The sequence below is a fragment of the Eschscholzia californica genome, unplaced genomic scaffold (assembly GCF_041429995.1).
Source record: "Eschscholzia californica isolate CP2 unplaced genomic scaffold, dmEscCali1.0.p SCAF_4, whole genome shotgun sequence".
NCBI classification, from domain to species: Eukaryota; Viridiplantae; Streptophyta; class Magnoliopsida; order Ranunculales; family Papaveraceae; genus Eschscholzia; species Eschscholzia californica.
In genome coordinates, this window is record NW_028238461.1 from 6,027,571 (window position 1) to 6,045,814 (window position 18,244).

The 18,244-nt window shown below is 36.1% G+C and overlaps 1 protein-coding gene across 1 annotated transcript; it reads right to left on the reverse strand.

Annotated features, from left to right (window-relative positions):
- Positions 1 to 4,098: 4,098 nt before the first annotated feature.
- LOC147542007 (uncharacterized) lies at positions 4,099 to 6,180 on the reverse strand. Its single transcript, XM_086637004.1, has one exon. It carries the CDS (start codon positions 5,857 to 5,859, stop codon positions 4,471 to 4,473), a length of 1,389 nt encoding a protein of 462 aa, XP_086493130.1. The 5' UTR covers positions 5,860 to 6,180; the 3' UTR covers positions 4,099 to 4,470.
- Positions 6,181 to 18,244: the final 12,064 nt, after the last annotated feature.

The window sequence follows — 18,244 nt, forward strand, 5'->3', positions numbered from 1 at the left end:
TTCCACAGTTACTTCCGGGAGTAAATTGAATAATTTTTTGGCTATAACACCCAAAAGATAACATTCTTACTGATAATAGTTAAGAAACTATGTTAGTTTGAGAAGGTATCGTCAATTATACAGTTATATTAGAGGTGTTACTAAGATAAAATCAATATAGGCTGTTAAGTCAAGGCGTAAATCATTCAAATAGATTTAAAAACCATATAAAACATAACATAAAAATCAAGAGAGATCTAAGAGAAATGAAGATGAAAAAGACGAAAAAATGGATATATTTCTAGTATTAGTTTCTCCGTTTTTTTCTGCTAGATTTCTACTATGTCGGTCGAAATTTCCATCATGTCGGTGGAAATTTCGATATTTCCAACAACTTCGGTGGAAATTTCGATCATGTCGGTGGAAACTATGCAGGAAATAGTTGTAAGTGTTATTTCGTGCACCTAATCTCATTTTAGGAAACGTTTCGCGAAATTTCGGTGAAATTTCGGGAAGTTTCATTCCTTGGTACCAACACTGTCTTCTTTGCATTCATATTTATCGGTTCGGGCATGGTAAATGCAAGTACTGCATATCATTTTCATCGAAATCCATTGTCTAGAGTCAAGTTTGCATATAATCAATGGGAGTGGCTATAGAATTATTAAGCTCAACTTCCATATAGCTTAATGTAAATATGCTAAAGCATAGGAAGTTGGAGTCCTGACACCCATTCCTTTTGACATTGGACACCAACATGCCATACATTTAGATGGAATTTGATACCCCATGAATGCAATGTGAAATAACATCGTGAATTGAATTAGACCCTTAAGGACGGCCATTCTACGAGGTCTGAAAGTCAATATGTTCTTACTTTTACTTCGGTACAGTTTCGATTACATGGGATAAATTTTGATGATAAATTGTTCCCACCAAGATTCGATTTGATCCTAAGACTTCATGAGCTTAAAGTAATTGTCATTCAAAGTACTGGTATTGGGGTGTGAATTGAAGCACTCACTAGGTTTTGTGTCAAGGTCATTACTTTTTCACTAAGAGAATATTAGAAAAAAAAAAACTAATTTTGCAAAAGGGTCACAACCATTTTTCCATGTTAAGTGTTAGAATCATTGACAGTTTAATTTAACCACCAACAAAATGATGAGTTTTTTCATGATGTTCCTTCACATATATAAACATTAAAAGATGGATTCATTTAAAGGCTATAAAACCTAACCCTAAAACTTTGAGACAATCCATGGAAAGGCAATGACCATAGACACATTGCTCTTGTTTTAAGCAATGCTAAGAATGTCATAGAGACCTTTAATAGTGGACCACTATCACCTTCCAACACCACCACCAAGGCAACAACCTCAACTCTTTCTCTCTCTCTCTCTCTATATCAAATTCACTTGAATCACTTCTCTTTCTCTCTATGATATTCACTTTCTCTCTCTCTCTCTAAAAAGTCTGAGCAAAACCCAACTCATAAACTGCCATAAAAGAACAGATAACCCTACCCATGTGAGAATGTGACCGACCCAACACCAAATAGACAACTAAGTTTTAAAAATGAAAAAACAGAAACGGAACACCAACAGCTATCTATCCACATTGGAAAACAGAATCAAAAGTAACTTTTTTCTATTTCTATTAGATTAAGACATAAAAGAGAAAGAGAAACCCTAGAGTCATATAGAGAGGTCCAAAACTTCAAATGTTGTTTTATATGAACTCAAATTAATTCCATTCTGGCCCCATGATGTAATCATCTTACCCATTTTGATCCTTTAGATTGTCTAATGTGTTATTTTGGCCCCCCTTAACTAGTGGTTCATATTCTTTGTGAGATGAAGGAGAAGGACCTCTTTGTACGCTTCCCATATTTGGAAACGCTATGCATCCCGTTCTCAGAAGATCTCTTCTACTATTCGAAGTGGACGAACCCTTCGCTCAGTTGCAAGGCGTTTTTACACGTCCGACATCTAGGAAGGGTTCTCTCCTTTGCAGAAGAATAGATCTAGGAAGGGTTCTCTCCTTTGCAGAAGAATAGATCTAGGAAGGGTTCTAATGAAAATTGAAGCTAAAGGAGGCCAAAATAGTAAGAGGGCTAGACGGGCATTTGGTCACATCTAGAGGGCCAACATGGAATTAGTCCTTATATGAATGACTCAATTGACACTATTTGATCACCCTAACCCAAGATTCTCCATCCCACCCCACTACCCTTATTTTCATTTTTAAATTTCATTCTAACCCAAAGTTTGTCTCCCACTCTTATCTGATGTTCATCATCATCATTCAGAATCCCTTAAAGCATCTCTGACTAAAATAAAAAGAAATGAAGATTGAAACCACTTTATTTAACTAACTCTATCTCAATAAGGTTAGTGAGGTTTATGATTGGAAAATTAAGAACATTGGGTGGGGCTTTTTTCTTCCCCCCAATTTTATATAAAAAGAGCAAAAGACAGACATAGAAAAGAAAAAGGGCAGTGGGGAGCTGCTAAACTGAACCCAAAGAAAGAGACTGAGAGAGGTTTTGGGTGGAGAAATGAGGTTGAAGGAGGGGGGAGTGGGGTGTATACAGACTTAAAAACTACTGAAGATTCCGAGGGCATAGCACGTTATATCACTGCCATTCTTCTCAGTCTGCATGTTTCTTTCTCTCTCCTCTCTCTTCTGTCTCACTCAGTCCAAAATCCCACACATTTTTATCTATTAAAAAAATTGTTCTCTCTCTCTCTCTATCTAGAGTATCTCTTCCCCCTAAATATTTCACAGTTGGGTCTTCTGTGTGTATAATGAGATCCATTGAAATCAAATTCAGACCTGTCAAATTTAAAAACTGAGTGAGTGAATGAGGGTACTTGTGATTTCATTAATATATGTATATACAGGTTTTGTATCCGTTGGATAACATTTTGAACCCCAAAGTTAACTGATCTGATTGACAGGAAAGCTGAATCCATCTGGCCAGATTAGTTGCTGGATGGACAGGGTATCAAGTTGACAACAGGACATAAAATGTAAGAGATTCATGTGGGGAGGGAGCTCGGAAGAGTGATAAAATGTGGGGAAGGAAATATTTCCAATTAATGTGGAACTCAAGTGATACTCATATGTTAGAAATCGTGACAAACATCTTAAAGAGTTTGATGGTGTTTATGGGAAGGAAAGATTCAAAGCTTGGTTTCAAAGTGTATTTATCGAAGGAGCTATTGAAGTAAGACAGCATAGTCTTCAGCGACCCCGTTTTTCTTCCCATTCCCCTCTCAAATTCAAATACTTACAACTTCTAAAAGCATTTTGTATCATATACTACTTCATTTAAATGATATACACACAAGAGAGTTCTTTAGAGACCCGCACAATTGTAAAACAGTGTAAAGTAAGGAGCGAATTGGTAGAATATTGGGAGCATTTGACAAAACACATACAATTGTTGTTCAATTTCTTATAGTTTTTAAACAATCAGATGGCATCCCTGGTACCCACACCGCATACACGAGGTCTCAAGCTCGATTTCTATAGAAGTGAAAATCCATGTCATGTGATGATGAAATGAGTCTTTAAGTTAGGCATCCACAATGAGGGAGTGCCCTAAACAAAGAGTTAGACCTTTTTTTGAGTTGCAAGTGCAAAGAATGGGACTTGCATCTCCAAACAGAGTTTGAAACTAAAAACTTGAACGTGGTCATGTCCCTAAACCCTAAACCTCATCAATCATTATCACTATACCTTCCCTATCTCTCTACCAATCATCCTCTGTTTTTTCTAGTGACTAAAAAAAGATAATTGATTAGGGGCTTATACCGCCAGGTGGGAGCCCTATGGGGAGGGCTCTTTTCCCTCAACCCTAAAACAACAAACAAACTGGCCCCCAAGGCCCCCACTTCCCTTTTACAGAAATTGAGAAAGAAAAAAGAAAAACACAATCAATTGATCATATGGAGGGGGGGTAGTTCTCATGGAGACAGACACTCATTCTTGTGATAAAGTAGAGAAAGTAGATAGAGAGATGGAAAGAACTGATTAGAATCCATAAGATTAAATTTGACTAATCAAATAAGAGAATAATAAAATCATGAATTGAAATAGAGAAATACTATAGAATTGAACTCCCAATTTCATTAAAACCCCAAGATTAAAATGTTATCATCCGTTGATTAAAACTTACAATCTCCTCATTCTCAAAACCCTAATGGATTAATTGATCCCAATGAAGACAAAAAAAAACACAAATTAGAACTGATTAACCTGCAAGAACAAAAAACCCCCCAAATCCCCTACAAGCCCTACTTGGATCTAATAGATTAGGGAAGAACAAAAAAAAAGATCCCAACTATATACAAATCTTAACCTAGAACTAAGATCAGAAAACAACAATAGCAAAAAGATAAAAGAAAGATCAACCAACTGGAATTTAAAATTTAAAAAAAAAAGGGGGTTAATAGTTTGAAGCTTTACCAGTAAGAATCTCTGTTAATTAATCCGATCAGTACGGTTTCTGTTGGTGGTGGTGGTGGTGGTGGTGGTGTGATTGTGGGTTCTAATGGCAGAAGATCCATCTCTTTTTGGTGGATTTGAAAATAGTTGACCAAATCCAAAAACAGAACCAGATTTTGAAGATCCTCTAAGTGAACAAACTGGAACATTCAAAACAGGAGTAACCCTAACAACATTAGCTGAGTAAGATCTTTCAACTCCTCTGTGTTTTAATCTTGGTCCACCATTAAAAGTGCTTGGACTACTAGAACTTCTTTCTAAGCTTTGAAACACAATTTTACCAGAAGAATTCATTCTTGGACTGTCTATTGTTAATCCTATGGCTGGAATTGGATTTGATTCAGGAACTCTGTGCATTGAACTACGTCCAACTCTACCATTTTCATTTGATCCTCCTCCTTGTCTTGATTTTGCTAATCTTGCTCTTGGTGGATTTCTGTTTAGATTAATTTGACTCATTAATTTTGGATCTGAATCTAATGAAAATCTTGATTGTTCTTCTAGATTAGGAACTGATAATGATGATGATGACGAAGATGAAGATGATGATATTGAAGAAGATGATGAAAGAGATGAAGAACCAGATGATGAGTTTGGAACGACGATCTCTGAATCTGAATCTTTAAGCAAAGGAAGATTCAGAGATGAATCAACCAAAGAAGAAGATGATGATTTAGGATGTCTGAATCTGAATCTTTCAGTAAGAGAACTTGAGTTGAGATTTTTTGAACTAGTAGAAGAAGAATTCTTCTGATGAAGATCGTTGTTTCTAGAGTTTTGAAGTTTCTTCAAACCTAAAAGTTCTTTCCATCTACTAGAACATCTAGGAGCTTTAGGAGAAAATAAATAAAGTTCAGCGTCAGAGATATAACCTCTCCGGTAAGCTTTTGCAGTTTCCGGCGGAGACTGGATCTCATCATTCGGCGTCGTTGATGTAATAATCTCCGTCGTCGTCATCGTTGTTACCGATGTTTCTAAAGTTGTACGGACATTACTGAGTTGAAGAGTAACTAGCTTTCCATCTGAGAAAAGTTCATCAGCTGGAAGCATTTTAACTGGATCTTCTTCCAATCTAAACTCAAAATCACCAAAACCAAATTCCTTTCCAGAAACTTGATCAGATTGATCATTTTCATTCTTCTCTTGTTTTTCACTAACATTTAAAGTTTTTTTGTTAACAACAGATGAAGAAACAGGAGGATTTGACAAGGAAGAAGAAGATGATGATTCTTCTTCCACAAAATCACGACTAAATGAAATTCTAGGGCTAAACCAACCGTAAGAAGGACAAGATGATGTAGTTGATGAACAATCAAGAAATGTTTCTGGTAACATACCGACATTGTTAACACAAGCAGAAGCCATGAGAGAAGATTATGATCAGAAGAAGTAATTAATATTTATCTTTTGATCAGATTTTACTGATGAAAGGAAGATATTGAAGAGACGGAAGTAACAGGTGAAGTTGATGAGAAAACCCTAGAAATGTTTCGTCAAAATCACATCTCCATAAAAGAAAAGAAGATGAAGAAATGAAGATCTCTTTTTCTTCTTGAAGAAAGAGCGCGAGAGATTCCCTCCGCTTTGGTTTTAGGGTTTTTTTGTAAATGCTTTGTCTGTGTGAAAAAAGTGTAAAAATATTTAGATTTTGCTTTCAATTTGGTCATCTCTTTACCTACTTAACCAAATAAACACTGTATTTGCTATGTTATGAACAGCATAAGTTTTGCTGTACCAACCTCTAGAAACGAGACACCTGGCGTTTCTCTTGGCACATGAAATGACCACGTTGCTCGCTTGGGTTCGTTAACAAAATGGCTCTCACCGGTTTTTGGTTGACTACCCGTCCAAAGACAAACAAAAAATCACGTTCCTATGGTAGGGTGGAGTTAATGTGGTGTGGGAGAGGGAGGTATCTCACTCAAAATCTGTTATTGCAGTGGTTGGACACTAATTCCGCAATCTGAAAGTATCAAATTAAATCTCTTAGGATTACAAATTAAGAATTTGATGAAATCAGACATTTATATGTTTATTCCATTCGTGAATCTTGATATATCTTTGTATTATATCTTTGTGATATATCAATGTCTGGTAATGACTTGTATGACAAACATATCTGATTCGAACTCTAAAAGTATTAAAGAATGATGATTACCCAGTCCTCTCACCCAACCCACTTGATTAGATGGACTGTCTTGGAGCAACACAATGAAAAATGCTTACCCGAGCATATATATGGTTCGTCTATTTGGCCTAGTTGATTAGAGTCATTATATAAGGTTATAAATAACGAGATTGATAATCCTTCGACTCTGCATACTCAGACAATTGAAGTATCAAATCCTCTTGTACTGCATGACAGATAATCGAATAAGATTGTCCTCTGGTAACAGATCTCCTCTCAACTCTCTCTACAAAGAACTTCAACAACAAACAATGGTGGGCCAAAGTATAATTCTCGCCCATGTATGAGATGATAATAGTAAGGTTTATCCCAACAACTGCTATCTTTGTAATTTGAATTGTGAATCTTCTTCTTCTTAGGCCAGTGTTTTGGGGAAATAAGTAAAGTTTTCGAGATAATAGGTTTTGGGTGGAAACAATTTTTTTTTCCTCCAAACACTACCCACTTCTTATGTTGCCTTTAATTTTCTTCTTCCACCATCTTCACCAACATCAACTCCGACAACCATTATTTCCGGCGACAACAACTCCGGTCATTCATCTCTCTCTCTTTCTTCATCTCTCTCTTTTATCTTCTCTCTCTTTCCTCTCTCTTCTCTCTTTTTCCTCTCATTTTTTTTCTTAAAATTCCGGCGAAGGGGAGTTCCCTTCGCCGGAACTCTCGTCTAGAAAACCAGACGAGTTGTCTAGTTCTACCAGACGAAGCTCCCCTGGATCTGGAGTCCAGATCTAGACGAAGGGTTCCGGCGAAGGGACCATTCCCTTTGCCGGAACTTAGAGAGAGAGAGGGAGAGGAAATGCAGATAAGGGAAAGAGGAAAAAGAGAGGAGAGAGAGACCGTCGGGCGGCCGCCAGTGGTCGGAGAGAAAGTTGGTCGGAGAAGAGAGAGTTTAGAGATAAGGTGCGTTTGGATCGTATTTTTTGGTTTTCCACCGTCTTCCCCGAAATTTTTTTTGCTTTCCCCAAAGTGGTGGCCTCTTCTTATCTTGTTCTTTTTTTCTTACTTTTCCCTTAAGAACTTAAGTATGAGATTCGATTCTGCTAATTAGCTTCTCTCCAATAATGTTTGTACCATTGCTCAGCTTCTTACTGAATGGAAAGTTAAGAAGACTATTGATAAAAACATTTTCATTCATCTGAGCACCCCCAACCATCATCTGGACAATCTGACTAGGGAGAAATCACAAAGTTTTAGAGAAAGAAGATGGCAGTGAACAGTCCGTGGAGCATACCATATTAAAGGTGCAAAGCTTGATTTGTATTCGGGCCTCAAATCGAAAATGGATAAGCAATACATATTTTAGTCACTTTGTTAGAGATTGGAAGGCCATTATCACGTTACAAGCCTTATTTTTTATTATTACTAGGTTTTCGTCGCGTCCGACAGATCCCTCTTAGCTAATGCCGTAACATTTTGAAATTCTTTCATGAAAATTAGTAAGTTCAATTATATTAGTAATCTTCATACATCAAATTCCAAATTAATAGAGCAAGTTGCAAAGAAGAGGATACCCGGAGCGAGAAATAAAACCATATTTAGTGGAGAAAAATATGTGTGGACGTGACGGTGACTGATTTATGTAGTTTAGGGATACTGTAACCTACTTTCTCCTCACTAGTTACTCTTCCTCCCACCATCTCCCATAATTGTTGGGAATGTAGTAGTAAATGCCAACAATAACCTTGCAGTTAATTTATTAGAAGCTGACTTATCTGATAATATCTAATACAAATGAGGGTATAAAAATCTAATGGTAGTTTCAAGAAGTTAGAACTTAATTATTGACACTAATACTCTTTTGTTTTGATTCGAAATACAAAAAGAGGATATTATATCGACCGTCAGATGCGATCTCTATCAAACTCTCAACGAAAATGAACAATCAGACTTATACCTCACGTAACCGATTGAGTTGTTTTAATATATAGGATTAATGAATCTACTTTGCCTTTTATACAAGAGAAAATATTATCCTCTAGCTACAAGGTCTTGTTTTTATTTTTAGATTTAGGTTAATTGACATTACGTTTTAGTCAAGTTACCCTAACCCCTCCCCCCTCTCAACAAAAATAAAATAAAATACCCTAACCCCAATGGCCGCGAAGTATTTTGAGGGTAAATGAGAGTAATTCTTAGTTGACTGCTTATAAATACTCATCTAATGTTACATCTGTAAGGGTTATAGAAATGATAAATACTTATGTTTTCTTCTATCGAAATAACTATTCTAAATTACTAGGCACTCCATTAGCCATTTATCCATTGTGAGCACTAACCGAATCTTAGAATCTTGTGACATTGCCCAAATTTATGCAAAGAGTACATTTTGCATGCATTTATACATTTTTCACACTCAAGAACGAACTTACTACTCTCTAGACAACTTATAGTCCTACCAATTGTGCAAAAAAAATGAAAAAATAGATGTTGAGTTCCATAGCCATATGACCTTCAAAACAGAATCGGTCCAAAGATGAGATTTTTTTTTTGTAAGATTTGATACATGTGTTAATAAGATGCAATGAATCCGGACCACATGGAAATATGGATGCATACATCCAATAACCATAAGTCCAAAAGGGCATTTCCTGATTATCTCATCAGGTTTGGCTTTTCCTTTGTCTATAGTTTTAGATGTCGTTACTCTGTCCTTAGAAAGCAACCTAAAAATAATATATGGTGAGAGACGCGGAAAGTTCAATTCTTTTTGTAGCAGTGAGGTATTTGGTACTCTCAACAAAAAAAAAAAAAAAGGTATTTGTCAATTTATGCCTTCTTTTTTGTTGCATATGTCAATTTATGTTGGTGAATGATGAAATTGGGTCATAGTGAACTTCGGCCAAACACAAGGTGGAACCTAATCTAACGCCTCGCATGTCTAGTAAATCAAGAATGTTAAATTTATGTCATCTCCACTCATAACGAACTAGTTTTGAATTTGATGACCCCAAACTTAATATGATTTCAGACCTAAGTTCATATATGATAGGCAGGGACTGATCAAAAACCAAACCATAGCCCCACTTAGCTGTAAGGGTGGGAATCGGTCTGGACAAGCGGGAAACATATAACTCAACCGGTTCGGACGAAACGGGAACAAGTCTTAAGTGTCTACTCGGACATCTGAACAAAGACGTGCAGACATTTCGGATTTTTCTCCAACAAAGTGCCAGTCCGTGACTGTTTTGACGGTCGGGCAAACCGGAAATCGATCGGTCGGGTGGCGGTCACTAATGGACAAATAAAGAATTTTTGTTTTGAAATAAAAACTGTTTAGTAGCTAAATACAACTTTTTTTTTACTCCCACTCCACAATTCCAAAAAGTAAATGAATACAAAATTAAAAGATAATCATTGAGATTTCTCATGGATTAGGATCGGTTCTATTCTTCTTCTCATGGAATACGATCGGTGTATTGTGGATTATAGGGTTACTGATGAGATATTTAAATTTTGGAGGAGAGAGAGAACAGAGAAGTAGAGAGGCGAATACAAGATTAAGAAAAGTCATTTTAAGATTATATGTTCTTACTCTCGAAATCTAACGGTTGTAATTAACCCTACAAATCTAAAGGCTTAAAGTCAAATCATATAGGCGGGCGAGTATAACGGGTATGATAAACAGACGAGTGTGAACGGATTCGGTTGGACGATCTATATAAGCGGACGTACTCGGTCGGATCACCGGATAAAGACTTATGCCCGTGTCCGTCCGCTTAAACTCTTTTTGTCGGGCGGGTAGAGACCGATTCAGGCATCGGACGGTAGTGGGCGGTTTTAATTTTCCGGACAAAAATCCCACCGCTACTTGGTTGGCTGCAAATGCCTTAAGAATTGCTCAGTCGGTGTATTAAATAAATAATTTGCAAGTCAAAACACTTGTGAGCATGAGGGACGTAAGTTTGAATCACATCACTTTGTTAATCGATGAAATTAATTAATTTTGTCTCATGAATCAATTCTAAAATAAATAAAAATTTATGTAAACACGAAAGATTTTCATATTTCGATTATATTTTCTTGATCTGGGGAAAAAGGTTAAAAGGCAAAATTTCTTTTCTTTTTTTTCTAGTTTTTTGAAAAGACAATTGAAATATAACAAGAAGTTATATTATATTTTACTTCATTAGAGTTATTGCACTTTTAAGGACAAAACAAGTTGTAGTTTTAGGGTAACCCTCGCCAGATCCGGCGAGGGTTACACCTCTCCTCCCTCTATTCCTCTCTCTCTTTGTTCCTCTTCTATCTTCTCTAGTTATCATACCCCTCTCTTTTACTCCGATTTTCAGTACACCATTTAAATCCCTTTCCCCCTCTCTCTTGATTTACTGTAAATCTGTTTGCGGTGGACTATTAGATCATGCAAGATCTAAGAGTGGTTGTTTCATTCACGAAGATCTAGTACCCTTTGTTTACCGTTGGCACCAGATCATCAATTACAACAACAAAACCCTTAAAAAATGGATTCAGTTAAGTTTCAATTTCGGTCAAATTCATCCTCCAAATCAAAACTCATCTCGGACTTCTTCTATAAATTGGTTCTCGAAATTTAACTTCTTCAAAGACGAGATTTTCGATTGTTATTGATGGTGGAAGTACTGGAACTCGAATTCACGTAAGTGAATTCTCGATTAATAATGTCGGGAAATTAGTTTTTCAATTTGGGAAGGAAGAAATCAAAAGTGGTGGTCATCCATGACGTGGTGTGGTGGTAATGTGATTTCTATGGTGGTGTGATGGCGAAGATTTTCCGGTGACGGAAGTGGTTTTCTGGCGGTAGCGGCGATTTTCCGGTGTCGGCGGCGGTTTTCCGGTGACGGCGACGGTTTTTCGGCAAGAAGGCGGTGGTTCTTGTATTTATTTTACTGTAATATTTTGTCGACCTTTAGGGTCTTTTCATTCACGATCTTTAGGATCTTTTGTCGGCCTTTAGGGTCTTTTGTTTTGAGTCAGTGTCTAGTCCCATTTCTTTCTCTTCATGAGGCACTTTGCATTTAAAGGTATGTAACTCTCATGAAGTTTTCAGAGGAGAGAAATAAATGATGTATCATCCATGTAAACAATGTGATTTTATCACTTATTAATGGAAATGGTTCCCTTGGCTTCAAAAAAAAAAAAAAAAAAGGTGTGAGTTAAATTATGTTTTAAAATTTAAATATGATTTATTATCCACCCTCATTGATTGCTAGTACTCGTTCCGTCCTGGTCACAAACCTTTTCTATTTTCTGCCCGTTAAGGTGAGAACTCAATTGACTATAAGCCGAGTTGTTCTCCATTCTTACCTTATTATTACGCTTATCACTAAAATTAATCTTTTTCATAGACAAATTATTATTATAATAAAAATTAAGATATTTTTATTATATCTGTAAAATATTCTTTCTTGCTTTGTCGTTTTCCAAACAGAGAAGAAAATTTGTCTCCATCCTCACCCGTGGATTTGACAGCCCTGACGTTGACCCGAGACTGTCGTTCAAGCACGTGACTTAAATGCTCCTCCCACTTCTCTTCCCCACCCTCGCCCCAACGGCCCCAACTTATGTGGGTCCCACATTTCTTTCTGCTACATAAATTCATCTGGACGGTACATTTTTCATTTCACAATCTACGGTCCATAACTTCTTTGTATCATTTCAACAAAAAAAAAAAAAAACTTCTTTGTATCGTTATCTCAACTTGACACATCGTCATCTACTTCGAACATATTAAATGAAGTTTGTTCTCATCTATTACTCGCCAAAGAATACACCTCTGGACAACAGTTGGTAGCCAAAGTGGTTCCAAGGTGTTGACATAAACTCCAGAAATCCCTAGAGGTCTTAGGTTCGAATCCCAGAGAAGGTGGAATCTTTGGTTATTTGATTTGGGATTATTAGGGTGTAAATAATGTAGTTGGGCTTTAGGCCATTGTCATGTTGGGCTATAGGCCCGGTTCTTGTGTTCAGTTTGAGTGGGCAGTTATTGAGCGTATCACATCTTTGATGTATCAATGCCAAATGTAACGACATACGTAGATCGTAGTCGACTTCCAAAAAAAAAAAAAAAAAAGAATACACCTCTGACACTTATCTCCAATAATTGAGATTACATTTCATAAATTTATTTCTAAAAGTTGAGATTCTACTACCAAAACTTATCTTCAGTGACTAAGATTAAAATTCTCAAATTTACCTCTAATGATTGAGATTGTAGAATAATTCGTGCATGCCAGACACGTTATACCCTCGTATACTTATAAACTATAACTATTTATGTAAACTTTTTGTGTGTTTGCTGAAGTTTTCAAAACCATATATATATTTGATATAGACTGAATAACCACTATACGGTATCGCCACATCACGAACACATTACATTGTGAATTAAATAATTTCAATAACTACCATCTAAAATACATCTTGGGTCTTAAGGGTCTTTATACATCATCTCAATGACATCTTTCCTAATGGCCATATAAAATCTCTTGAGGTCATCTTATGGGGCATGAAAGCGCATGCGGAGTAGGTGTCCAACTACTAAATCAAGTGGTGGTAAAGAAAAATCAATATCTTTTTGTAACATTTTTTTCACTTGACAAAGAAACTCCAAACAAAAGATTAAGTACTAAAAAAGATTTTTTAATTAAATTATACACTTTTTAAGCGCAATGTAATCGATTTTCTTTTAGATACAATCTTACTTTGTAGTAGAACATTTTAAAGTCGTGAGCCAGGAATTCCATATGAATCAATCACAATCCATATCATTATTATTATTATTATTATTATTATTATTATTATCACTCTAAATTGAATTTACAAAGTCTTCTTTTTGAAGATTACAAAATTTTGAAGGTCTAGGTAAAGAGGCGAAGGAAAGATAAAAAGAAAATCAAAGAGAAGAAAGAAAGAGAAATAAAAAGAAAGTGAAGGAGAAAAAAGGGGGAGAGGGAAAGCGCAAGAGAGATGAAAAAAAGAAAGACAAGGAGTCGGAGATAAGATGTGATTGTTGACCAGAAATAATGGTAATGGCGGGAAGTTGTGGTAGTGAAGGCGTTGTGAAGATGAAATTAGAGAGGAACACACAACCCAAGTAAAATTTTTCACTGAAAATAAAAGATGCCTCCAAGTAAAGCTTCCTTGACTAAGTCTTTACTCATCGACTAATTAGAGAGCAACAACATTATATGGTTGGGTCCAACACCCTTTGGTGTAACGGTTGGACACCCCTCTTAAGATCATGAGGTCGTGGGATCGAGTCTCGGTGGAAGCAGTTGCCATCAAGATTTATCCTATGCAATTTAAGCTATGAATAATGTAATTATTTGTCGGGCTTTAGGCCTCTTAGTTGTCGGACTTTAGGCCTCTTCGTTGTCGGGCTTTAGGCCTCTTCATTCTCAGTTTATTTTAGGCGGTTATCGTACTCGTTACATCTCCATGATACATCAATGTCTTGTAACGACTAACTTAGACCGTAGTCGAATTCTCAAAAAAAAAAACATTATATGGTTGGGTGAGTTGCCTGACATTTGGGGTGGGTGGGGTTGTGGTAGTGGACATTGGTTGACATGACTGTGTCCTTGGTAGATGAAATTTGAAATATCCCTAAATATATATGTTTTTCGTTTAAGGCATTTCAAACTATTCGAAATCGCTATGTCATTCGATTGACATATTTTTAATGTCTCTTAATCTCTATGTCATTCGTTTGAGACATTTCAAATGTTTTTCAATGTTTATTTTATCCGTTTGGAACATGAAATCATGAACATCCCAATATATTTTAATTTTACTAGTCAATTGTTTGTCAATATTCATAATTATATTCAGATATTCACGAAAGTTTTAAAATGTAGTATATTTTTTAAATATGAGTACAAATATATATGTTATACATTTACTGGATATGTTGACAGGAGTCTAGACTGTTTACTTATGGATGTCCACCCATCTCTCCAACACTCAATCACTAGCCCCTCATAATACCATGACTTTGTCATTCTCTGTTAGATGGCATTTTCGTAGATATGAAAGAAAAATAAGGTAATTGAATAAGTGGACAAGTATGAAAGGACGTAATAACTGTACGATCAGAGGACGACACAGGCCGGCATGTGTTGACAAAATGTGGCCAGACATATGTTACGACAAAATGACGCGGTCCCTACATTTTACCCTAGGGAGCGTCTTCTATGGGTAGTTCAACAAAAAAAAAAAAAAAAAAAAAGCGTCATCTATGGGTGCCCCATAAATTTCACTTTCTCTTGGTGCCCCGTACAAATTCGCGTGGCCTCCCTCTCTGTGTTTTTTTTTTCGTGGTTTATTGCCCGAAATTGTGCATTAGCCTCTAATTTTGTCTTCTTCTCTTCTTACGTTTACTTGTCTTTATTGTGTTGTTGGTGGTGAAGAAACCTTTGCAGTGATTTCCATTTATCTTCCAAGGCAAAATTATGCAATTTTTTTTATTGATCCTTTCAATGTGTTCGTTGTAGTGATTTATATGATGACAATGTTCATTTTGAGATGTTATTTTGGTGTTTATAGTCATTTTTTGCTATTAACAGACTGGATCAGGGAAATTCCTGTAAGGATTCGAACTCGTTCCAGACTGTTTGCTTATGGAGGAGTCAGTCTGTTTGTAAACAGGGACGGATCTACATGCAGGCCAAAGAGGGCCATGGCCTCCCTTGACTTGTTGCAAATTGATTTAGAAATGTTGATTGTCCTCTGGTTTATCACATATATAACGTTCAAGTCAAACTCATGACACACATGTAGCGTGGTTTGAGATGTTAGAGGTGGGAGTTGTGGACGTGAGAGACTCGAGTTCGAGCACTGGCATCATACTGACTCGTACGAAGTGCATGCCATCCACTAGGATTTGTCAGCCAGAATTCTGTCGGAGAGGACAGTCCGTGTTGGTTAATGATAGTTCAGTTTCGCTCTGGTTCGTGATCCGATCGCTACCGAGATGTATGATCAGAGTTGTTTGCCTTTGATTCTCACAGTGATTTCTCTTAATTCTCTTTTCTTTATCATCCTATGTTATATTCGAGTCATAGTTGGACATCTGTATCCTACCAGGAATGAAAGGGTTCATAGATTTCAAAGTTGAATGATGGGTGATGAAATTGAAACTAACACGGTTCCAAGCGAGTAACCAGTTGCCACACCACCATTAGACCTTCTCGTTATAGAGAAACACAAGGCCGAAGTTAGCCATAAAATGCATGATAAGAACGTCTCGATAAAAGGACCAGGAATCGCCTATTTTTGTAGATTTATGGGATCGTGGAACTTTTAGGATTTTCTGGAGTTTATGTCAACACCTTGGAACCACTTGGACTACCAACCGTTTTCCAAGTTAGTTGGATTTATAAAGTTACAAATGATATTTACAAAACCATTACAACAGCTGTACACCAAGCTTCTGTATGGATCGATTGGTGGCTCCATCAGATGAAGCTTTTTACTTGAAAGATAGGCATGAAATCAATTGGGTCCGATGAATCTTATGATCTCAACCTTGTAGATTTTAATGTTTTGCAAAGGCCTTTTCCAAATCTCTTACCATAGACATAAAAGGTGGACTATAACTCTAATGGTCAAGTAAGAAATTGATGTAGACACTGTTTAGATTGTGTGAGTTTTCCAAAAATAATTCATTAGATGAGGTCCCATACTAAGGGGGATATGATTTGATGTCCTTGTTTATTAGAAAGCAAGAATTTTGAAGACTTCACCCTCCTTTTTCTTGATCTCTGTTTTCTCACATTAAACTTTGAATGATATGGAGGACCCTATTGTACTTTGGGAGATTAATTAAGGTTACCATGACCAATGACCAATCCACTAAGACATGTTGACTGATTATAATATGAACAAATATGTTCCTCTGTGAGACTATTATAATTTAATAATGGTACTCCATAATATAACACAAGACCCTAGTCAAGGTTCATTGACTAATAGGTTTATCTTTATCTTTTACAAAAGTAAGGTGGAAAGGCTAAAATACTTTTGGTGAAAGAAACAACTTATCAGCCCCACACTCTACTAAGTCATATATTCTTTTCTAAGTAACATGTAGTGTTTTGTAAGTTAGATTTCTAATCTGTTTTTAGAAAGCTAAATTGATTAACGCCTAAATTTAATATTCCTACTATTCATAAGTTGCAGGATTAATTCACGATGGAGGTAAAATCCGTCATTTATTGTCTTATTTTGAAGAGTATAAATAAAATAAAAGTAGAATGGACTTTCATGACGACTCCATCTTGAATCTCCAATAATTTCTTTACTTACTTTTCAATAATAACATTAGAAGTCCTTGTCACTACTTATTCAAAATTTTAACTCAAGTAGATACAGACAGGGCCGGCCCAAGTATATCTGAGGCCCCAAGCGAAACTAAAAATTGGGGCCCCATACAATGGATACTAGAAAAAAATTAAATAAATTTTAAACAATGTAAAGGGCAGGAATAAAACCCATAACTTTTTATCCAAGATCTGAAATCTTTACCACTAAGCTACGCCTTGAATTTTATTTGAAATTGATTTAAAGTATAATTAATTTTTCGAAAGTTACATACAAAATAGGAAATATGAGGCCCTTGATTATTTGAGGCCCAAAGCGACCGCTTTGGTGGCTTTGGTCACGGGCCGCCCCTGGATACAGAAATTAGTTTGAGTGAGCTATTAAGACGAATCAAACATCCAAATCTGAGAGAAAAACAAACATTTTGAAATGGAAAGAGACGACACATTACATTTATATCTAACATCTTAAAATTGAAAAAAAAATACCTAATTAGATTTGTATATAATCCTTTTTGTGTATCAAATAGGCCACCAATATATGGACAAACAAAAATTTTACGTGGACAACCGTATCGGGTGTAAAAATAATTCTCTCCTTCATCATCTGTATCTTTGTCCATGGCAGCCTAATCGTTTCATGTTCTTTAATTTTCACCAAATTAGTTTTTTAAATCGGGAAAAGGTTTGGTTTCGATTTCCACTGATTTCTCTTCATCATTTCATTTTCTTCTCTACATACATAGTTTTTCTTCATCCCTTTCTGATCTTTCTTTTTTTGTTAAATCATCCCTTTCTGATCTTTTTTTTTTTTTGTTAAACCATCCCTTTCTGATCTCACAACCTAAAGTACTTTCTGTCTCTAGATCTATCCAACTCACCTATAACCCTAGATTAGTTAATCTAGTTCATCATCAATCGCTGCCATACTTAATTCAGTAACAATTCCTCGACTTTCCAGCATTAGATCAACTCTCTGCATCAACTACTCTGTCGCTGGTTTCTAATCTATCTCACAATTCGAGTTTTTTGTCGATTTATAGAGGTTTGAAGATTCAATTGTATTCTCTGATATATTCGGTACCCTCAGTGAAATTCAAAGATGTGAGGAATTGTTACCATGGTGGAAGAATTGTTTAGGAGGCATACGACCACTGTTAAAGGATATAGGGTTTTAATCATTTTAATCCCAATCATATCATATAATCGTTAGACTAGTTATAGAGATGGTTTTGTTCAGAAATTAGGTCAAGTTTGTCCGCAT

Bases quoted from the DNA above. Each gene is read 5' to 3' on its own strand.
- LOC147542007 (XM_086637004.1), bottom strand. From the start codon at position 5,859: ATGGCTTCTGCTTGTGTTAACAATGTCGGTATGTTACCAGAAACATTT.